At 54.3% G+C, this 23,174-nt stretch overlaps 3 protein-coding genes across 3 annotated transcripts; 1 reads left to right on the top strand and 2 right to left on the bottom strand.

Annotated features, from left to right (window-relative positions):
• Window positions 1-329: 329 nt before the first annotated feature.
• Window positions 330-1,253, top strand: LOC311197459 (olfactory receptor 14A16-like; the record flags this gene model as incomplete). The annotated part of the gene is made up of 1 exon (XM_084271221.1): window positions 330-1,253. One exon carries the CDS (start codon window positions 330-332, stop codon window positions 1,251-1,253), a length of 924 nt encoding a protein of 307 aa, XP_084127347.1.
• Window positions 1,254-5,567: 4,314 nt separating this feature from the next.
• Window positions 5,568-14,257, bottom strand: LOC311197486 (scavenger receptor cysteine-rich domain-containing protein SCART1-like; the record flags this gene model as incomplete). Its single annotated transcript, XM_084271250.1, has 12 exons — window positions 5,568-5,671; window positions 7,334-7,417; window positions 7,849-7,944; window positions 9,931-10,245; window positions 10,330-10,392; window positions 10,862-11,176; window positions 11,505-11,819; window positions 11,903-12,223; window positions 12,889-13,194; window positions 13,423-13,479; window positions 13,597-13,731; window positions 14,245-14,257. The coding sequence occupies 12 exons, from the start codon at window positions 14,255-14,257 to the stop codon at window positions 5,568-5,570; spliced, it is 2,124 nt and encodes a 707-aa protein (XP_084127376.1).
• A 7,226-nt stretch (window positions 14,258-21,483) lies between these two features.
• On the bottom strand, window positions 21,484-22,407 carry LOC311197485 (olfactory receptor 14A16-like; the record flags this gene model as incomplete). Its single annotated transcript, XM_084271249.1, has 1 exon — window positions 21,484-22,407. One exon carries the CDS (start codon window positions 22,405-22,407, stop codon window positions 21,484-21,486), a length of 924 nt encoding a protein of 307 aa, XP_084127375.1.
• Between the last annotated feature and the right edge of the window lie 767 nt (window positions 22,408-23,174).

The raw sequence follows: 23,174 nt of genomic DNA, 5'->3' as shown, positions 1-23,174 counted from the left end.
CACCATTACTTGGGGCTCTGGGCACATCCATTGGTGGGGCTGGCACTGAGCTGACCCTCACTTCAGGACCCCTTTCTATAGCTCCAAAGCTCTGCTCTGCCCTCAGGTGAAATTGGAGTGACAGTGCTGAAAAGCTCATTCCCACAACTGACCTTTCTCCGAGCAGTGGCACGCTCAAGCCAGTACAAAGCAGGCCTCCCAAAGGAGACCTGAAAAAAGTCTTCCTGAATAAAGAGACTCAAAGGAAGAGGTTCTCTACAAAAAGAGTTCCCTATCTTCTCACTGTGCCTTTTCATGCTCTGACAGGTCTCCACACTTGACAGCAGCAGATGTCCAACAGCAGCTCCATCAACCAGTTCCTCCTCCTGGCCTTTGCACACACACGGGAGCTGCAGCTCCTGCACTTCTGGCTCTTCCTGGGCATCTACCTGGCTGCTCTCCTGGGCAATGGCCTCATCATCATCACCATAGCCTGTGATCACCACCTCCACACCCCCATGTACTTCTTCCTACTCAACCTCTCTCTTACTGACCTTGGCTTCATCTCCACCACTGTTCCCAAATCCATGACCAATTCCCTATGGGACACCAGGGCCATTTCCTACACAGGATGTCTGGCTCAAATATTTTCCTTTGTATTTTTAATCTCCACAGAGTATTTCCTTCTCACTGTCATGGCCTATGACCGCTACGTTGCCATCTGCCACCCCCTGCACTACGGGACCCTCCTGGGCAGCAGAGCTTGTGTCCACATGGCAGCAGCTGCCTGGGGTGGTGGGTTTCTCTATGCTGTGCTGCACACAGCCAATACATTTTCCCTCCCCCTCTGCCATGGCAATGCTGTTGACCAGTTCTTCTGTGAAATCCCGCAGATCCTCAAGCTCTCCTGCTCAGATGCCTACCTCAGGGAAACTGGAGTCATTGTGGTCAGTGTCTGTTTAGGTTTTGTGTGTTTTGTGTTCATTGTGGTGTCCTATGTGCAGATCTTCAGGGCTGTGCTGAGGATCCCCTCACAGCAGGGACGGCACAAAGCCTTTTCCACCTGCCTCCCGCACTTGGCTGTTGTTTCCCTGTTTGTCAGCACTGCCATGTTTACCTACCTGAAGCCACCCTCCATCTCCTTCTTATTTTTGGACCTGGTATTGGCATTTCTTTACACAGTGGTTCCACCAGCAGTGAACCCCCTCATTTACAGCATGAGGAACCAGGAGCTCAAGGATGTCATGTGTAAACTGATGACTGGATGTTTCTAAGCAGCAACAAACTGCTCATCTTCTGCGTATCACTGGTCGTGTAACTCACATTAGGACCACTCTGTATTTAGTAGGGACTTTTAGGTGCTGTGGGGATTTTTCCTTCAATTTTGTCTCTGATTTAATAATATTCATCCCATTCCTCATGCAGTATCTCCTGGTCTTGTTTGACTCAGACATGGCAGCAGAAGAAACACTCCCCTTCCCCTGTACCTGCATCACCACCATTCTGCCTCTTTCAATTCCCTCGTCATTCAGGTGTTTTCACCTCTCCTGATGGCACAGTCCTGCCTAAGGGCATCTTTTCAGCAGACTGAAAAGTATGAACTTCACTTTGATCACAGTTTCCACCTCTGCTTGTTCTTTGGACATTCAGATGCCGCTCAGCTCTCTGGTTCTTTCTTTGAGTTTCAGAGAGTTGGAAACATCCCATCTCTCAGAAGTCCAATGAACTGTTGTGTCAGAAGGTCAGTGTGTTGATAAATGACCTTTCTATGTATCTGATTGAAACTGTTCTGGGAGAGAATCTCCTCTGAAAGCCGACCCCCTTCACACGCTGCTTGGCTGTAACAGGCAGCCGAGGAGAGAGATTTCATGGTGATTAAACTGTGTCATGTGTAACTGCTGTTTGTTGTCAGAGAAATCTGTCTGTGCCTCTGAGTACAGATGATGTGAGGAAAAGTGTTGGGAGTGCCAGGAGGCCAGTGAGGGAACTGCTGGGCTTGGGGAGGAGCAAGGTTCTCCAGACAGGGTTGCATCTGAAGAGACTGCTTTTCCTGCCTGTCCAGACCTCTGCCCCAGCCCCCATTGCAGCATGCTGCTGAACTTTCTTCCATGATCTGAGATATGACAGAAACATTTTTTCCTTTGAAAAAATCCTCCATTGTGAAACTCCTTTGAAATTTTCTTCACTCAAATAAAACCTCTCCAATTAGTTATAAAAGTCTTACTTATTTTAAAGACAATTACATGAAAAGACATGCTTGTAAGGGCTTTCTGTATGATCACTGAGCCCCTGGTGTCTTTTCTTCTGACTTCGGAGACCTCAAGATACCAAGAGAAGAGTGAAGAAACCTCTCAAGAAGTCAAAGTCAAGAATAATGCCCAAAGTACCTTGAAGCATTAACAGGCCCCTGGGAGCCATTGCTGACAAAGCCTGCCCATGGGCTCCTTAGAACACACAACTGGAGACCACGAGTTCAAACAGAGGCAAAGCACAGGCAGCTCTGATGCTGAGGACACCCTGGCTTGGTCTGATGAAGCAGAAATTCCAGGTGCTGACCCCCAGCCCTGGGCAGTGTGTCACCTGTGTCTCAGGGCTCTTCCCTGTGATGTGAGGAGTGTGACGCCGAGGGATGGACAGGGGTAATACACATGGTGACCTCCTCTCGGTCAGGTGCAAGGAGGCAATGATGCTCCATGGCCGTGAGGACAATGCGTCTCCTCTGAGTCCTCTGTGGCAGGGACATCAGCCATAGCCAAGGGGGCAAAGACCTCATTTCTATCAGACCCTTTCAGCCTGGCCAGCACCCTTGGCCATCTGCACCACAGCCCATCCCACACTGCCCCACACCTGTGCCTGTTTCCCTGCAGTCTGAAGGCAACTAATGCCTGTTCCCACTTTGATCTCACCCCAGGATGTCCCTACCTGTACTGCTGTCTGTCCCTCCTCACCAGCTGTTCCCACAAACACAAAGCCACCATCTCAGCCACACTTCCTCCAAGTGACTTTCAGCACCTTGGCACTACCCTCAGAATGCTATTTCTTTATCTTCACGTCCACTCTGACTTTCAAAGCTGCAGTTTCACATGGACTTTCTTATGGTCTTTCCACATAGCACAAAGTGGGCTTCCCTCAGCCTCATGTTCCCCAGGCTAAAGAAGCCTGGTTCTTTCAGCCTCCCCACAAAATACCCCTAACTGTATCTTGGCAGACATTCTCTGACCACGTGAGTGTTCTTCACCCTTCTACCAGACCAGGGAGCTCCACTCTGGGACTGATTGCTCCAGAGGTGGCCTCACCAGTGCTGAGTCCAGATGGACCAGAAGGGCCTTTGTCTGCGTGGCCACGCTCCTCCCGGGTGGAAGGGAGAGAAAAGGAAACCAAAAAGCCCCAAACCTCACGGTTTGGGTTAAGGACAGGCTACTGGAACAGCAGAGAGAGAGAAACAACAATAGTACTTTGTAGGGAAATATACAGAACTGGTGATGCACAATGCAGGTTCTCACTGACCCACACAGCTCAGGACCTACAGGTCAGCGCTGTGGTGGAAGGCAGCAGGCCTGCCAGCAGCCTGACTCTCCTCCCAGAAGACACAGGCCCTGACAATATCCTCATGTTCCTGTGAGACAGTCTTTCAGGACTGGGAGTGGTTCTTTCCTGTCCTCCCCTCCTAAGGCATAAGGAGATTATCATCCCTGGATGACCCCACCTGATCACCTGGGAGCCCTGGGCCATTTCCCTCAAATGATCAATAAACCCCTTCAGCAAAGCCATGCTCTGTGTGTCTGTGTGTCCGTGTCCATGTCCATTTTCTCTGCAAATCCTGGATTCTGGCGTCTTCTCTGTCTTCACCACCACCATGAAGAGAGTGGCTGAGGGAGTCCAGACACCTGCAGTGCCACTGTAAAGGAGATCCCCTTGCACCCACCACACGCCCCCAGAGAGGGGCACATTAGGGCAAACGAACAGGGGCTCCAGATGCTGGACAGACCTATTCCTACCATGTGTGGGACTTGGTGTTCATTCTCTCTTCGCCATGGTTTCTCCTCTCCAGGCACTGAATTACCACCGACTTGCATCAGGAACTGTTGGCTCAGCCCACTGCCTGTGATGATCTGAAAGAGCCTTTTCCAACCCCAGTGACTGTACAAATCTCTGATTCTCTGACTTCATGTCCTCAGTGGGGCTGACTGCTGGGAATATTTCCCTGAGGGCTGGGGGGACCTGACAGTCTTCAGGGCAGCAGATGGCAAACGGGGCTGATGGCACCAAGAAATGGCACTGAGGATGGAGTGGAATGGAGATGCCACTGCCAGGCTCTGTGATATATGGGCACCTGGCAGTACTCTGGTACTGATCAGCTGCTAATTGCTACCCTGAGCCAGCAGTTCTTCATTTGCTGTCAAATTCATGTCCTTTGGGTGAACTTTGCTCATTATAGTGTCATTCTAACACCAGAACACAGCAGGCTTTGCACACTCTGTGGGCACCTCATGTCATCTTTCTCATTGTCTGCATAGAAGTTGGCCAGGAGTTGGAAGGGACCCATAAGTATCATCGAGTCCAACTCCTGGCTCCTCACAGGACCAGCCAAGTCAGAGCATGGGACTGAGTGCATCATCCAGGCACTTCTTGAACTCAGTCAGCTTCCTTGTTCCAGTGCTTGACCTCTCCCTCAGTAAAGAGCCTCTTCTTATTATCCAACCTAATCCTCCCCTGTCACAGCTTCATGCCTTTCACTTGGGTTCTATCCCTGGTGAGCTGGTTCAGCCTCAAGCAGTGGCTGAGCACCACATGCTGCTCACTCACTCCAGGAAGACAAAGAGGCAGAGCCCACGTGGTTTGGGATAAGGACAATTTACTGACCAAAGGACCTGAGGAGATGATAACACTGAGCACAGCACCCATGCAAGGACTAACCCAACCCCCTGGCCACACTCAGACTGCCCTGGAGGAGACCAGGAGCACCCTGTGCCCTACCAGCCTCTTTTAGGGGGCAGTGATGTCAGGTGTTGTGGAAATCAGCCCTGGCTATTGCAGTTCCCCTGTGCTGGCTGCTTGGGGAGGTGAACTCTGGCCTGGCTGGAACCAGGACACCTGGTCACCAAAGAGAGGAAATCAGGCTCTGACCTTTTGCTCCCCCTTGTCAGGAAGAAATTGAATGCAATGAGGTCTCCCCTCAGCCTCATTTTCCTCTGGCTGAACAAACCAGGGAACTTGAGCCTCTCCACACAGGACTTCCCCTCCAGACCCTTCAGCCTCCATGTTGCTCTTATCAGTTGGTGGGGATTGAATCCAAGGTCTCTTTATCACTCCCAACCCTTTCAGATGGGAAGGACTTCATGCAAGGATACTGAGGGGATCTGGTGTGTACCTCAAGGAGATCTACCCTTGGGGAAAAACAATCCATGATGTCAGTTGTATGTTCTAGGAAGCAAGGCAGCAGGAACCAGTTGAACCAACAGCAGGCAGTCCTCAAGAGGAACGGGGTGAGTACTTCCCCTGTCCTGAGTTATCAGCTTGGGAGATGGGACTCAAGTCCTTGGCACGTGTAGGGGTGGAGGAGGTGGGTCTGGGAGGAGTGAGTGATATCAGTGTATGCCAAGGAACAAAGAGTAGTGGTTAATGAGGATGTATTTACCATAGAGTTGGAAGTAGAGATGGTTGAAGTACAAGGTGTAGTGTTGGTAAGAGGCTGTTTGGGGAATGGGAGAATAGAAAGGCTTGAATAGGGTGTAGAAATGCAACAACACAGGAATTGGGTGACTGTACATACTGAATGTGAACACTCAGTGTGGGACCTGAGGATGACAGAAATGTTGTGGAACAAGGGTGCAGATTGTCCAGGGTGTAGATGGGATGGGGTTATTGTTCCTCAAAGCAGCTCATAGGGTGCTTTGCCTTGGTGGCCAAAATGGTGGTGACAGCAGACCCCTACTCCAGCTCTTGCTGAGCTTTACTCACTCCATCTCAGGACATTCTCTGTGTCCCTCCCCCTCCAGAGAGTCATTTGGGTTTCTTGACAGTGGCAGAGATTTTACTCTTTATGGGATTCCACATCAGTGGTTTTGGTAGTAGAGAGGCAGCAGAAGCCCCAGTGAGAAGAGAAATTGGGTTCCCCATTCTGGTTTCCACCAAGACCAGGCAGCCCTGAAGCAGCCCTACTGCTGCCATCAGCTGAGCACATCAGCAGTGGGGGTGGTGCTCTGTGAGGGTGGATATCAGAAAGGGCACAAATGCCAGACTGGGACAGGGGTAAGGGAGGAGAGTGGGGACATGAGGAAAGATCCCAGAGACACCAGGGTCAGTGAGGAAGGAGGGGTAGGAGGAGTTCCCTCACACAGAGTTGAGAAGGAGAAAAATACCCCTTCATACCCCAAAGGCTTTTAATAGGAACAAGTGGGGAGGCACAGAGTAACCACAGGAGAATAAACAGAGAGCAAACCCCGGGCTGTTTCTGCTGCCCCTGGGAAAAGGGAGACGGGTCCCTGGTGCTCAGGGCTCTCCCAGCTGCACAGACCTCTCCTCCCTCCTGGCTGCACCCAGCTGCATGGCTGGGATGGGCTGTGCTGGCCCAGGGCTCAGGGGCTGCTGTGCACTGAGCTCTGGTGTCACAGCCTTGGTGTCCTCAGGGCCGTGTGCCACAGACACCTCTTCAGCATCGTCATAGCCTGTGCTGTCCTGGGGAGGGGACCAGACATCTTCCTCAGCTCCAGGGGGCTCAGCACTTCTCTGGGGGAGCAGGTGTGTCCCTGCAAGCAGCAAGGCAGCCCACTGAGTGATTGTCCCACGAGGTGCCCGTCCTGACCTGTACGTCACCTTCCTCCCTTCTCCTCACCAGTGGAAAAATATTTATCTCCCTCTTCCACCAAGGGCCCCCCCCCCCAAGGAAAACTCCCAGGGCAGGTTGGTCTATTGCCAGATTGTGGGTTCTCAATATGGCAGCAATTTATCTGGCACCCCAGGAACCCACAGTGCTGTCTTTCCCTCTCACCTCCAGGTGCATCCCTGGGATCTGCTCCCTCCTCTGGTGCACTGGGCATTTCCCAGTCTCCTTGCCCAGACATAGGATCCTGCCCAGGCTCAGAAACCTCCCTGGCATCATCATAGCCATCTGCTGGGTCACCTCTGGGTAGGACAGGCATGTCTGAAAAGAGAGGGGAGATGCTGAGAGTGAGAAGACATGTCCTGCAGAGCAGAAGAAGGGAGGATGGGCAGGGACATGGGTCTCAGACACTGGATTCGGCAGCACCAGAAGATTCCCCTGCCCATATCCTTCCCTGCTGCTAATGGTGACACTGGTGTCCATCACAAGTGTGCAGGGAGGAGAGATCTACCTCTTCCTGCCCCCCATTACCTGGTGCTGATCCTGGACCATCCTCCTCCTCAATGTCCTCATAGTGGGCCTGCATCTTGGTCAGGGACCCCTCTGAGTAAGAGCCTGGAGAGAAGTGATGGAAGTTTTATGGGGTGCGTTCTGCTGACCCAGCTTGTGCTCAGTGCTGCTGGGAATAGGGAACCCACCAAGCCAGGGCTGCATTGGACCAGGACTCAGGAATTTCCTTGCTCTCCTGGGAAAACCCCGACTCACAGGGGCTCCCAGAGCTGCCCCAGGACAGCCCCTTCCCTCACCCCTCAGCTGACAATGGGATGTAGGGACATGCAGTGAGGGGCTGTCCACTGGCAATGACAGGAAGAGCTGGTGAGGATGAAGCTCTTCTCCAACTCCAAGACCTGGCTGCTCTCCTCACAGAACCCACAGCCCCAGTGCTGCAGGGACCTTGGGCCAGGGGGCTGCAGGGGATCAGTCTTAGGTGGGGGCCAGGGGAAAGAGCCTTAGAGATATGGCCCCCATGAGGGACCCACACCCACCTGACATGCTGAACCTTGCCTGCTTCTCCAATGCTGGGCTGTACCCGATCTCCTCATACAGGGCCTCAGGGAAGGGCTCCCAGGCTCGCTCAGAGGCTGCAGACAGAGGCAGGGCTGGCTCAGGGATGTGGCTCAGGGATGGGAAGAGAAGGGATGGATCCTGATCTGCGCTCTCAGCCCTGTTCCCTCAGCTCAGTTCAGGGCTGTCCCCACAGCACAGCCCCACTGTGCTGTTCAGTCACTGCTGCCACTTCCTCAGTAAGGGCAATGTCCCCTTGGAGATGATCAGGGGCAACGATACCCTCACACTGTCCCTCAGAGACAGCCCTTGTGCCCCTCTGGACCCCGTTCCTGGTGCTGAGCTTGGAGAAGCAGCTCCTGACTTTCCTCTCCCCTGGAGCTATCCACTCTCTGCCCAGTGGATCCATTACACAGCCCCTGCCCTGCTGGGGGGAGGTAAGGGTTGGGTGGAGGAACAGCCAGGGGTCCTGATGCTGAAAGGATGGGAGGTGCTGCCCAATGATTCTCCCAGCATCTCGCACCCCCAAAGCCCCCTCCCCATCTCCCCAGAGCACTACCAGTGGCACATCCTCATTTCCCCAGCCCAGCTGTGCCGTTTCTGTCCTGACCCCATCCCTAACTCCCCCCATGTCTGGACTCTCTCTCCCCCTTCCTGCCGGTTGCCCGTGGTCAGGCAGTCAATGGGGTGACACATGGCACTGTGGGCAGCACACACTCCTGTCCCCCCAGCTCTGCCTGTACCACTCACTGACACCCCACAGCACCCCTGGCCTTGCCAACACACATCTTCACCTAGGACCATGGAGAACACACCCACCTCTGCGCCCAGCCCTGGCACTCCATGCTTGCCCAGCCAGGAGGGCCAGGAGCAAGCAGAGAAGGGCTCCCAGGATGATGCAGATGATGACAAGCAAGGACTCTCTCCTGCTGCTGGTCGGATGGCCCCGGGTGGCATCTGCACAGGTGGGAAGACAGAAATAGCAGCCCCAGGCCTGGGAGAGGTGGGGGGCTGTGACACCACAGTCCTGACCCCGTGACACCAGGGTAAGGGACCCCAGGGGTGAGTGATGGGGAAGGTCCCACCCTTCTGGGGACTGACATCCCACCTAGGTAAGTCCTTCCCTGGCAAGGAGGCCCTCCCCCCTGGCTGTTGGTCACAGCCTGGCCCTGGGACGAGCCAGTGCTGACACACAGGGCAGGTTACCTGCTCGGGGGGTTGGTGCTGCAGTCCTGGGTGCAGCTGCAGAGGAGGAGAAGGAGAGCTGTGGGTTAACTGGGATACTGTGGGTAGTAGGAATACTGAGGGGCTGGTTACTGGGGACACTGGTGAGGTGGTTACTGGCAATACTGGTGGGGCTGCCATGTGGCTGCCATGGGGATCTCCCAACCAGTATGAACCCGCCCCCAAACCAGTACAAACCCCCAAAATAACATTATATACCCCCTGAAACTAGTATGAACCCTCCAAACCAGTACAGAACTACCCAAACCCAGTATAGACTCCCTAAAACCAGTAAACCCCCCAAAACATGTATGAAACCCCAGAAACCAGTATAGAATTCCCAAGACCAGTATAAAACCTCACAAACCAGTATGAATCCACCTAAACCAGTATGGACAAACAAAACCAGTATAGAATCTCCCAAACCAGTATAGAACCCCAAACCAGTAAAGAACCCCCTCAAACCAGTATGAACCCCAAATAAAACCGGTACAGAATCCCCTCAAACCAGTATAGACCCCTCTGAAAAACAGTATGTACCCCCCAGATCAGTATGAACACCCCAAAACCAGTATAGCACCCCTCAAACCAGTATAGAACCCTGGAAAACAGCTGCAGAGGAGGAGAAGGAGAGCTGTGCTGAGAGGCTGGGTGTGCAGGTCCCAGGGAGCCTCCTCTCAGACACCCCGGGGGTGTGTGCATGTGTGCAGACATCCCTGGCACATCCCACCCACACTGGCCCTCCTGTGGGGCTGCTCCTTCAGGGGTGGACAGGCAGGAGCCCAGGGCCCTGCTTGGGGCCACGGGCAGGACAGTGAAGGCACCTGGGAGATGCTCACCCGAGCAGATCACGGCAGCGTCCTCCTTATGCCGGCAGGCGCCGCTGTCCCCAGGCCGGGCCCAGCAGTGCTGCAGAGACGGCTCTGTGCCCCGGCACTCCACCTGCTCCAGCCAGATGGGGCCCGTCCCCTTCCCAAATGCCGCCTCACCCAGGGCAGACACTGCGGGGCCACAGCCCAGCTGCCGGCACGCCACCGCCGCATCCTGCATGTCCCAGGAGTCGTCGCACACCGTCCCCCAGGAGCCGCGGTGCCAGACCTCCACTCTGCCCAAGCACCCGCTCTCGCCTCCCACCGCACGGATCTTCTCCCTGTCTGGAGAAGGCAGAGACCCCTCAGGGCACCAGGGCAGCAGGCAGAGCCCTGCCAGGGGAGAGAGGCCTGCACAGGAGCAGCTACCTGTGCAGGTCGTGGAGTTTGGGCACGTGGGCACCAGGGCCCGGGACGTTCCTGGCTTTCTGTCTGTAGAAGGAAATGCCGTGGTGAGGGGCTGCAGCAGGGGGGTCGTGTGGCAGAGAGCGGGGCTGAGTTCTGCCTGTGCATCCCTGAGTCACCTTGGTCAAGGGAGCAACTGAACCCTGGTCACTCAGGGGACACACCCAGCAATGTGGGGGACCCTGACTGCCCAGCCCCCAAGGGAGCCTGGTTCACAGAGGGCAGGATGGGGGACAATGTTTGGAGCCCTGATGGGTCTCTGTTGAGACCTCTCCTGCAGACACCTCTGACTCCCCTAGGCACTGCTGGCAGCCTGGCTGCCCACTGCGGCTGAATGTGGGGGATCTGAGAGCTGAAGGCTCCTTTCTGCCACCACCAGCAGCAGAAGGGTCTGGCACGGAAAGGAAAAAAACCTCTGTGGGATCTGTCTGTGTCTGACAGTGCCCAAAGGGGAGCAGAATCTGGGGATGGTGGTGCCCGGGTGGCTCAGAGTTACCCTTGCAGGTGATGTGGGTCTCATCGCGCAGGTCAGTGCAGGACTGTGGGTGCCAGGGAGTGGAGGGACACTGCCAGAAGGAGCTGTGACTCTCCCCACACTCCACACTATCCAGCCAGGCAGGGCCAGGCAGCGTTCCAGAAATCAGGAATGGATCCAAGGATACTGCATCCCCGCAGCCCAGCTCCTTGCACGCCAGAGACACCGCTTGGGGAGTCATTGAGTTGGAGCAAACGCTGCCCCAGGTCCCGTTATACAAAACCTGCAGGCGCCCGGAGCAGCTGTCGTTGTTCTCCAGCCTCAGGGCCACAAACTCTGGGAGGAAAGACACCAAAAGGAACAGGATGGTGCAGGGCTGTAGGATCAGGGCTGCCCCTGAAGCCCCCAGACAAGGAAAATGCATGGCCAGACAGTCGCCCTGGCAGCCCCTGACAGACAGACAACCCTCTCCTCCCCACTAACCCTTGGGGAAAACTCTCCAGAGGCACCATATGGGACAGAGAGGACCTGTGCATGGGTGTCCCCACGATGGGTTTGGGCAGGGGCTCAGCAGCAGCCAGGGGACAGCCTCGGCCGTTGCCGTCTCTCTCCTTGTCCCAACCTCCCCTGTCCCTGGGCTCCCAGCACAGCTCCCAGCACAGACCTGAGCAGACGACTCCGGCGTCCTCTTTGTGCCCACAGTCGGGCTGCCCCCAGGGCCCTGCCGGGCAGTCCCAGAGAGCAGCTTCGGCCCCCGAGCAGCTCACGTTGCCCAGCCAGACCTGCCCGGCGCCTTCCCCGAAGCCAGCAGAGCCAACGGCCTCCACCGCCCCTCCGCAGCCCAGCTGCTGGCAGACGACGGCAGCATCGGGCAGGTCCCAGCCGTCATCGCAGACGCTCCCCCAGCTGCCCCGGTAGTAGATCTCCACTCTGCCTGCACAGCGCCCGGGCCCGTTCACCAGCCGCACCCGACGGCTCCCTGCAGCAGGAAGAAGCCCAGCTGCTGTCAGGGGATGGTGCCCACCCAGCCCAGAGCCCGGGGGTCCCTGCAGTGCCACTCACCCCGGCAAACGACCCCCACGTCCTCGGCAATCCCAGCTGCCAGCGCGCTCTCGGGCAGGGAGGTGTTGCAGAGGGTCAGGTGGGGCTCATGCCCTGCGCACCGCACCCCTCGCAGCCCCACAGGACCCGTCCCTCTCTCAGGCTTTGGGGGGTTGTAGGCTCTCTCTGCCTCTCCACACCGCAGCTGCCGGCACACCACGCTGGCCTCCTGCACGTCCCACTGGTCATCCAGGACTCTGCCCCAGGTCCCACGCTGGAAGATCTCCACTCGACCGTCACACCGGCTGGCTCCACCCACCAGCCGCAGGGCCCCGGAGCTGTCTGAGCCTGGGGAGAGCAGCCATGGCCCAGCCTCAGCAGCACCAGAGAGCCTGGAGACCTGCAGTGCCTCTCCAGGCTCTGGAAGCCTGATGGAGCCCTTGAGATCTATTGCCTGCCCAAGCATTCTGCATTTAGCTTCAAGGGCAGTTTTTCTCATGACTGGTTTCCCAGGGACTGAGCCCTCCCGGGCAAGACATTCTCTTTGCTCTTGGTGGGGCAAAGCCACCCAACATGTCCCTGCTGAGGCAGAAGGAACAGGTCCTGCAGGAGGGAGCAGCAGATGATGGGATGGCCTGGGGATGGACAGGTCCAGGAGAAGCCTTGCTCATCCTCTGCCCTGGCACTGCTGAGATACGGGACACCCCACACATCTCTTCTCCTCTGTACCCCTGGGGATCAGGGACTGGGAGCTGGTTTGACCCCGAGAGTGCTGGTGGCTCCAGGGCCTGATCCCTGACCCAGGAGGACAGAGATGTTCAGTGTCAGCTCTCCCATCTCAGAGTGTTCGGTTGGAGCAGATCAAGCTCTCCAGATCACTCCAGGTGAAGGGAGGTTATCTCCAAGGAGAAGCTCACCCAGTGGCTGCCATGGGGTTCCTTGCTTTGGGTGGCCATGTCACACCCCAGGGGAAAATGGGGGTAAGACGCTGTTTTCCCAGCACTCACCTGAGCAAATGACAGCAGCATCCCTGTCGTGGGAGCATGGGGAGGCTCCCAGGGCAGTCACTGGGCACTGTCCCAGCTGGGCTTCTGTCCCATCACAGTGGAATGACTCTCTCCAGGTGGGGCCAGTGCCTCTCCCAAAACGCCCTCCTCCAGGAAGGGACTCAGCAAACCCGCAGCCGAGGTGGCGACAGAGAACATGGGCGTCCAAGAGGTCCCAGTGGGAGTCACAGAGGGTGCCCCAGGTGCCCAGCACCTGGACCTCCACCCGCCCATCACAAGCTGTGCTGCCATTCACCAGCCTGAACCCTGGGGAGAGAGGAAGAGGAGAAATTGTACACTGATGCTCTTCACCTATGGCAGCTGGAGGACTGGCCAGATGGACAGCCTTCCTTACACCTCCTTTTGCATTCTCTTAGGGCTGCAGAAAACATCATCACTCCTCCTCCCTTAAAATCCAGTTGTATGTCCTGTCTCCGTGTGGCTCCCTCCCCCCAGCTCATCCACAGCATTCAGCATCCCACCCTGAGTCCTTACTTGTGCAGGTGACACCGGCATCGTTGGCGTGGGTGCAAGGAGGGTCCCTGCGGGACCCTGTGGGGCAGAAGGCCAGAAGAGATTCATTCCCCAAGCACTGCAGCTCTCTGTCCCAGATGGAACCAACACCTTTTCCAAAAGGAGCTGCTGCAGGGATGGACAGGGCTACCCCACACTGCAGGTCTTCACAGACCATGTCAGCAGCTTTGGGACCGAAGTCCGAGTCACAGACAGTTTTCCACTGTTTCTCATCACGGATCTCCACTCGTCCTGAGCAGGGGTTGTCCCCTCCAACCAGCCGCACAAACCCTGGAGCAAGCAAAGACCCCTGTGAGTTCCCAGAGCCCTTTGGCAACATCCTGAGCATGTCTCACCCCATCTCTCAACTGGCTACAGGCCAAAAGCCTCACAACCATCCCAGCAGCTCCCAGAGGGTGCTGGTGGCACAAAGGCACCAGAGCCCCTCCCTGCTCTCCAGAAATCAGCACAGCACTGAGGCCTGGCTTTTCTCCCACAGCCACAGCAACATGCACCACTCAGATAAACTGCTGCTCTTCTGGAGACCCTGGGCTGCTGGGCATGGGCCCCAGGCCCTGAAGCACCCATTGGTGATGGGCCCACGGAGATTGGCCCAGGTGCTGTTGGCTGTGGCAGCCTGCTCTGCACCACCAAGCTAAGGGCCAGGGCCAGGAACCCCTTGGAGCCACCAGAAATGCCCCCAGAGTGTTCTGCAGTGCAGGTGTACCCACAACCACTGTCTGCACCAGCCCCCAGCTGCAGCACCCACCCAGGGAGGGGTCCTCATCCAGGGCAAGAACGTACCGCAGGTGTGCATGGCACCCATCTCCCTGCTTTAGGCACCCACAGAGGGTGGGCTGAGCCACATTAGGGGTCAGCCTGTTTCAGGTTGCTGCTGGCTTCCTTGGGGACCAGGAATGGCAATTCCATCTCAGCAGTGTGACTGGCCACACTGGGCTCTTCTCCAGTACCCCCTTGTTACCCTGAAGGCACAGCCAGGTCCTCTCCCCCATCCTGGCTACAAAAGTGGGGAATGGGCTGTACCCTTACCTGAACATGTCACTCCAGCGTCCTGACTGTGATCACAGTACTCTTCATCTGAGCCTGTGTTTGTGCAGTTAGACAGGGAAGACTCGGTGCCATCACACTCAACATCAGACATCCAAATGCGTCCAGATCCTGGCCCAAAGTGTGCATTCCTGTGAGCTGCAACAGCATCCCCACAGCCCAGCTGCTTGCAAACCACTTCAGCATCAGTCTTGTCCCATGAGTAATGACACACGGTTCCCCACTGTCCCTGTTGTTTCACCTCCACTCTTCCAGCACAGCGTCCACCACCATTTTCCAACCTCACCTCTGCAGCCCCTGCAAGCACAAACATGGAAACCTTCAGGAGAGCACTGAGCCCTCAAACACAGGTCTGGAGGTCTCTCCTGCCCAGGCTGAGTCACAGATATTGAGCGTGAGCTATCTCCCCTTCCACATTGTCCTCGGGGCAGTGTGTGTGTGGGTCCTTTATCTCCCCAGGGCCTTAAAAGTGCTGGAGGTGCCCAGCTCTTACCCTGCTGCGTTATTCACCACCCCACAGAAAGCAGCACCTCCTCCCACCTCAATGTCCCCCTGCCCAATCCCACCCACACACCATGCCCTTCCCTGCACAGGGCACCATCTCCTCACCAGCCCAGCTCCCCCTTGCATGGTCCCATGCCCCCAGGCCCACAGGTCCCTCTACACACAGAGCGGCACAAAGAAAGGCACAAGTTCAATTGAATTGAGCCATGCCTGCCCCTCATCTCAGTGGCACCTCCAAAGATACCCCGTTCCCAGAGAAACATCAATGTTCCCACTGATGCTCACTGGCCCGGTCCGTGGGACAAGAGTGCTGAACTTACCCCTGTACAGCTGAACCCAGAGCAGCAGCCACAGCAGCTGAGGGGACAGGAGACCCTCCATTCCCAGCCCAGGCCTTCTGCAGCACCACACTCCCTGTCACGGCTCCTGAGGACCCGTGGGGACAACGGTGATAAAAGGTTAATATAGCTCTGCAGATGCCGACCCAGCTGCATGAGGAGCCAATCAAAGCAGCAGCACCTTTTTAGACATTATCAAGAGGTATCTCCCCTCTGACACAGCCCAACCCTCCAATGAACTCCTCCAGCTCCGTTTATGACCATATATGAGGGACATAGAGGTCCTGCTGCGCATGTCAGCGTCGTTGTGGCAGGGATCATCACAGAAGCAGCTGGGTGTGGAGGAGAAATGGGTCTGTCCCCGCTCGGTCCCTGCTGGGGGCACTGGGAGCAATGAGCATCTCCTCTGCTGGGCTCATCCAAGAACCCAAGGCCAAGAACGTCCAGGCACCGCCAAGCCATGGGAACCTCAGAGCTGGGACTGTTCCGGGTCTGTGTCAGGCTGGAAAGGAAACAGCCCCTGCTCCTGCTTCAGCCCTGCTGTGCTGGGAGCAGCAGCTGGGAAAGGCCCTTGGCCAGGGAAAGAGCTCCACCCCAGGAGTGCTGGCTGGCCCCTTCCTCCCCGCAGAGCCCCACAGCGGGTCCCTCGCAGGAGCCCGAGCTGGGACATGTCCCTGTCCTGGCAGCAGACACGCAGCCCAGGGGCTCAGCCATGTCCCTGGCTCTCAGCGTGTCACCCAGGGGCCGTTATTCCCCCCGGGCAGAGCGGGAGCTGGAGCCTGCAGGTGCACAAACCACAGCCCACGTGGCCTCGCAGCGCTCGCCCTGCTCCCCCCGGGCAGGCAGCCTGTGGTTTCCTGCTGGCACCGTGCCCAGGCACATCCCTGCAGTGCCCTGAGACACCCCCAGCCCCACTGCTCCAGCCAGGGCTGCAGGGGCTGCTCCTGCAGCCTCGCTGGCGTGGGGCTGGGCAGCTCCAAGGCCTGTGATGCCCCTCTGATGCACAGGGCTGCTCTGCACTGAGTCCATGGCCACAGGCTGCCCTCAGTGATGTGACCTCACACCCTCCTGCTGCCGCCGCTCTCTGCTCCTCAGTTTAAGTGATGGTGACCTTGCTCATGAGTTACTGTGTCCCATGTGTGAGCGTGTGCTGTGTGTAGGCTTCTGATGATGATGGTTCTTCCAAAAGGCCATTTTTGGGTGAGGCCTAACTCTGCTTTTGACGACATCAGAAGGGCCCACAAAAGCCATATGCCTTCTCTTGGCATCACAGCTACTCCAGCACCAATGAAATCACAAAGCCTTACATAAGTAATGTTGCACTCCTGGCCTATCCACCCCTCAGGCAAAGGTGATGTCACAGCATCTACCACTGACATGTCCCCATTGATTCAATGAAATATAATAATGCTGAGTCAAATGATATAAATTTAGCTTAAGAGACAATTAATATAACTTTAATATAAGAAGAATTTGCATGTTTTAAGAATAGAAAGAATTTGTGGGTTTTGAGAGTAGATTTGGTTTGGATTTCAGTAGGATATGGCTGTACCTGTGATTTAGAAACTATGGAGAAAACTGCAAAGAGCACATGCTGAGAGAGAAGAAGAAGTCCAGCCTTCATCCCTGAAGAGCAACAGAAGACCCCTTGAGTGTCACTGAGCATGCTCTATCTGGGAGGAGTTAATGTAAATAGCTTCCTGGAAGTAATTTGCATTTGCCTTCCCTTAGAAATGTACTGACTGTGTATATGGATACAAGTGCAATAGCAGCTGAAATAGATTTAACTGCTTTCCACATGCTGATCCTTCTTTTATAACAAATTAGAGCCAGTCCTAAGCAAAGTGCATGAGAGAGAGCAGAGGGGATTTGTCAGCACCGCTCAGTTACCACCTCCAGAGCTCTGTGTGGCTCCCAGCTATGGTCAGGATATCTTAAACGATCACTGAGTGGCAGGATGGACCAAGACAAATGCTGTTTTCAGTGACGTTCTTGCTCATGGGAATGAACCAGATGCTCCTGGACCCCCCAGCTCAGACAGTTTAGTTGGAATAAACTTCAGAACTGAAATGGGTGTTGGGTGCTTTTTCCCCTCCGCGTTTTAAAATGCAAACAATAAAATGTCATAGTGTGGAGACTCCCTTCTAAAGGGAACAGAGGGCCCAATCTGCCCAGTTGAGCCTCATCACAGGGAGGTCTGTAGTCCTCCTGGAGCTCAGATCAGGGCTGTTACTGAGAAACTCCCCTGCCTGGAGCGATCACCAGACTATTATCTGCTACTCATCTTGCATGCAGGGGGGAAGGAAGCTCATCCTATAGCCTGAAGGGATTGAAAAGAGACTTCAAGGCCTTGGGATGGTTGGTGGAAGACTCTGGGGTGCAAGTTATTTTCTCTTCCCACCTTCATGTTCTGGGAGAGTACATGGGATGTAATAGAAGGATCATGTCTGTAAATACATGTCTCAGAGACTGGAGCTACAGGCAGGGTTCTGGCTTCTTTAGTCATGGCTGATTTATTACATACCAGGCCTGGCAGGGGTATGTGGGAAGAGCTTTTCATCCAGGGGGAATAGGGTTCTAGGCTTGCTCCCTGAAACGCTTGTACAGCAATGCAGGCAGGATGAGGAATACACAGGAGGAGTTGGAAAACTGTGTGTGCTCAAGGGGTGATGTTCTAGTTGTAATTACAAAGACTTGGTGGGGCAACTCACATGACTGGAGTGTGGCCATGGATGGCTAAGTCCTTTTTAGGAAAGACAGGCCAACAAGGAAAGGAGGTGAGAGTTGCTCTTCCTGTGAAAGAACAACTGGGATGTCTTGAGTTCTGTCCAGGAGCAGCTACGGAACGAGTTGAAAGTAGGTGAGAATTACAGGACAGGCAAGCATAAGTGATATTGTGTGGGTGTCTATTACAGGCCGCCTGATCAAGAGAGCCTTCCCCTCATCCATTTACCCGCTTAATGGACGTGGGGAAGGCTGTGGATGTGGTCAGCCTGGACTTCAGTAAAGATTTTGACACGGTTTCTCACAGCATTCTGACTGAGAAACTGGCTGCCACTGGCCTTGACAGGTGGACTCTCAGTTGGGTTAAAAACTGGCAGATGGGCCCAAAGGGTGAATGGAGCCAAATCCAGCTGGACGCTGATCACGAGTGGCATCCCCAGGGCTCAGTCCTGGGTCCAGTTCTGTTCAACATCTTCATCAATGACCTGGATGAAGGGATTGAATGTTCCCTCAGTCAGTTTGCAGATGACACTGAGCTGGGAGGAAGTGTTGATCTGCCTGAGGGTAGGGAGGCTCTTCAGAGGGATCTGAACAGGCTGGACCAATGGGCTGAGGCCAACGGGATGAAGTTTAACATGGCCAAGTGCAGAGTGCTGCACATGGGACACAACAACCCCCTGCAGCGCTACAGGCTGGGGGAGACTGGCTGGAGAGCTGTCAGGCAGAGAAGGACCTGGGGGTGTTGAATGGCTGCAGGCTGAATATGAGCCAGCAGTGTGCCCAGGCAGCCAGAAAGGCCAATGTCATCTTGGCTTGTATCAAAACCAGTGTGGCCAGTAGGTCTGGGGAGGTGATTGTGCCCCTGTACTGGGCAATGGTGAGGCTGCATCTCGAGTGCTGTGTCCAGTTCTGGGCTTCTCACCATCATAAGGACATTGAGGTCCTGGAGTGTGTCCAGAAAAGGGCAACCAGGCTGGGGAAGGGGCTGAAGGGCAAATCCTCTGAGGAGCAGCTGAGGGAGCTGGGGGTGTTCAGCCTGGAGAAAAGGAGGCTGAAGGGACACCTTATCACTGCCTACACTGACCTGACAGGAGGGTTCAGAGAGGTGGGCAATGGTCTCTTCAGCAAGGTGACAGGTGATAGGATAAGGGGAAATGGCCTCAAGTTGTGCCAGGGCAAGGTCAGATCAGATGTTAGGAAGATATTTCTTACTGAAAGAGTTGTCAGGGCCTGGAACAGGCAGCCCAGGGAGATGGTTGAATCACCATCACTGGGTGTGTTTTAAAAAAGAGTAGATGAGGTACTTTAGGGATATGGTTTAGCATAGGATGGGAACAGTTGGACTTGATGATCTTCAAGATCTTTTCCAACCTTGTGATTCTGTGGTGCTTTTTAATGTTTTCGCAAATGACCAGATAAATGGACTGGAGTGTGTCTTGAGTAAAGTATAGCACAGCTTTGGAGGTCAGAGTGGACATGAGGATAAAGAAATGTCATTCTGAGGGCAGTGCTGTGGTGCTTAAAGTCACTCAGAGGAAGTGTGGATGAGCTGGTGGCTTTCTGTTTGTCGGAACAGCTGGTGAGGAGGGAGAGACAGCAGTACAGGCAGGGATATTGTGGGTAGAGAATGAGGTGGGGAAGTGTGTTGGTTGCCTGCAGCCTGCAGGGAAAGAGGCAAAGGAATGGGGCAATGTGGAATGGGCTGTGGTGCAGATGGCCAAGAGTGCTGGCCAGGCTGCAATGGCCTGAGAGAACCGAGATCTTTGCCCCATTGGCTATGAAGATATTCCTGACACAGAGGCTACAGAGGAGGCACATTTTCCTCACAGATATGGAGCATTGTTGCCTCCTTGCACCCACCTCAGGAGAGGCCACCATGTGTCATACATCTGTCCTTTCCTTGGAGTCACACATCCCACATTCCAAAGAGCCCTGAGACACAGGTGAGGGTCAGGATCTCCCTGCCCAGGGGCTGGGGGTCAGTGCTTGGCATTGCTGCTTCATCATAACAAGCCAGGGTGTCCTCAGCATCAGAGCTGCCTGTGCTTTGCCTGTGTTTGTCCTCATGGCCTCCAGTTGTCTGCTCTAAGGAGCCCATGGGGAGGCTTTGTCAGGAATGGCTGCCAGTGGGACCTGTTGGTGTTTCAAGGTACTTTGGGCATTATTCCTGACTTTGACTTCTGGAGAGTTTTCATCACACTTTTCTTAATATCTGATGTCTGTGGACTCAGAAGAAAAGACACCATGGGGTTCATTAATCATACAGAAAGCCCTTACAAGCATGGCTCTTCACATAATTTACTTTAAAAAAAATAAGACTTGTATAACTAATTGGAGAGGTTTTATTTGAGTGATGAAAATTTCAAAGGAGTCTCACAATGGAGGATTTTTTCAAAGGAAAAAATGTTTCTGTCTGATCTCAGATCATGGAAGAAAGTTCAGCAGCATGCTGCAATGGGGGCTGGTCAAGAGGTCTCCTAAGGAGATGTGGACAGGCAGGAAGAGTTGTCTCTTCAGATCCAGCCCTATCTGGAGAACCTTGCTCGTCCCCAAGCCCAGCAGCTCCCTCACTAGCCTCCTGGGACACCCAACACTTCCTGGCATCATCTCTGCTCACAGGCACAGACAGATTTCTCTGACAACAAACAGCAGTAAAACATGACACAGTTTAATAACCATGAAATCTCTCTCCTCAGCTGCCTGCTACAGCCAAGCAGCGTGTGAAGGGGGTCAGCTTTCAGAGGAGATTCTCTCCCACAATAGTTTTAATCAGAGACATAGAAAGGTCACTTATCAACACACTGACCTCCTGACAGAACAGTTCATTAGACCTCTGAAAGATGGAATGTTTTCCAACTCAGAAGCTCAAAGCAAACACCAGAGAGAGCTGAGCGGCATCTGAAGGACCAAAGAGCAAGCGGGGGTAGAATCCTGTGATCAAAGTGAAGTGCATATGTCCAGCCAGTCTGGGGAAGAGATGTCCTTAGGCATGGCCGTATCATCAGGAGAGGTGGAAACACCGAAATGATGAGGAACATAAAAGAGACAGGCTAACAGTAATGCAGGTACAGGGGAAGGTTAGTATTTCTTCTGATGTCATTGGTACAGTTCCTGGAAATTCCCATTCTGGGAAAGCATTGCCATTCCAGACAGGTCATAGAATCGTTCAGCTGTGTTTGTAATTTTTTTAAAAAAATATAATGGAAAAGAGTGCACAGCTCGTCATTATGCAGTGTCTGGGTCACACAAAGACTGAAGATACTGCATTAGGGTTGGGATGAACGTGGACACTTATAGCCCAGAAAAAATATGAAGGAAAAAAAACAACTTAAAAAAATCTACTAAATGCAGACTGGTCCTAACAATACTGTTCTGCAATGTGCAGAATACGTGAGCAGTTTATTGCTGCTTAGAAATATCCAGTCATCAGTTTCCACATGGCATCCTTGAGCTCCTGGTTCCTCATGCTGTAGATGAGGGGGTTCACTGCTGGTGGAACCACTGAGTAAAGAAATGCTACTAACAGGTCCAAAGATAGTGAGGAAATGGAGGGAGGCTTCAAGTAGGCAAACACGCCAGTGCTGAGAAACAGGGAAACCACAGCCAGATGAGGGAGGCAGGTGGAAAAGGCTTTGTGCTGTCCCTGCACTGAGGGGATCCTCAGCACAGCCCTGAAGATCTGCACATAGGACACCACAATGAACACAAAACACACAAAACCTAAACATGCATTGATAACAATGACTCCTGTTTCCCTGAGGTAAGTGCCTGAGCATGTGAGCTTGAGGATCTGGGGGATTTCACAGAAGAACTGGTCAAGGGCATTGCCATGGCAGAGGGTAAGGGAAAATGTACTGGCCGTGTGCAGCACAGCATTGAGAAATCCACCACCCCAGGCAGCTGCTGCCATGTGGACACAAGCTCTGCTGCCCAGGAGGGTCCCATAGTGCAGGGGGTGGCAGATGGCAACGTAGCGGTCATAGGCCATGACAGTGAGAAGACAGAACTCTGTTGTGAGCAAAAATAAAAAGAAAAAGATTTGACCCACACATCCTGTGTAGGAAATGGCCCTGGTGTCCCACAGGGAATTGGTCATGGATTTGGGAACAGTGGTGGAGATGATACCAAGGTCAAGAACAGAGAGGTTGAGGAGGAAGAAGTACAAGGGGGTGTGGAGGTGGTGATCACAGACTATGGTGATGATGATGAAGCCATTGCCCAGGAGAGCAGCCAGGTAGATGCCCAGGAAGAGCCAGAAGTGCAAGAGCTGCAGCTCCCATGTTTCTGCAAAGGCCAGGAGGAGGAACTGGCTGATGGAGCTGCTGTTGGACATCTGCTGCTGTCAAGTGTGGAGACCTGTCCAAGGAGCAAAAGGCAATGAGACATTAGGAAACTCTTCTTCTAGAAAATCCTACTCCAACTTTTCTGGAATACCCTCAGATTGACACCCTGTATTCAGGGAGACTTTCAGCAGGTCCCTTTTGGCAGGTCTGTTTTGAACTGGCTTGAGCGTGCCAATGCTGGGAGGAGATTTGGCTGTGGGCTCTTGAGAACTCATTCCTGCCTGGCAGCAGTCAGTAAATAGAAGGATGGTGTGATCTCAGACTAAACACCCTGTGGATAGGAATAAGCTTTTCAGCACTGTCACTCCAGTTTCACCCGAGGGCAGAGCAGAGCTTTGGAGCTTTGGTTTTCTCCTCACTGTAGCTGAGGAGCGTTTCTTCTGTCAGAACTCCCTGACATTGCTGCTGCAGTGCCAGTGAAACCTTCCCCTGAGTGCAGAGTGGGGAGAGCTGCTCTGTCCATCAGCTCAGATGCTGATGTCAGATGCTCTGTGTAAGACAGAAGAAGCTGGACCCTGCAGAGAGCTGAGGAATCCAGTCTCCCAGGGCAGATCTCCAATGCCCTCCTTCAGTTTCATCCTACCCAAGGAGGATCTCAGCTCCCCGATCCCAGCCAGGGACACACAGGGCTCAGTGCAGCTGCCCACACACAGGTGATGAGTGGCATTGCCATGGGCTCAGCACCAAGATGTCTTCTGCAAGAGGCTCCTCTCTGGTGCACAGGAGTCCATAGGTAACAGTGCCATTGTAGGAGGCA

The sequence above is a fragment of the Gallinula chloropus genome (assembly GCF_964237585.1).
Source record: "Gallinula chloropus genome assembly, chromosome: 15".
NCBI classification, from domain to species: domain Eukaryota; kingdom Metazoa; phylum Chordata; class Aves; order Gruiformes; family Rallidae; genus Gallinula; species Gallinula chloropus.
The sequence above is the reverse complement of the archived record's forward strand: the minus strand, read 5'-3'. Positions and strand labels throughout refer to the sequence as shown.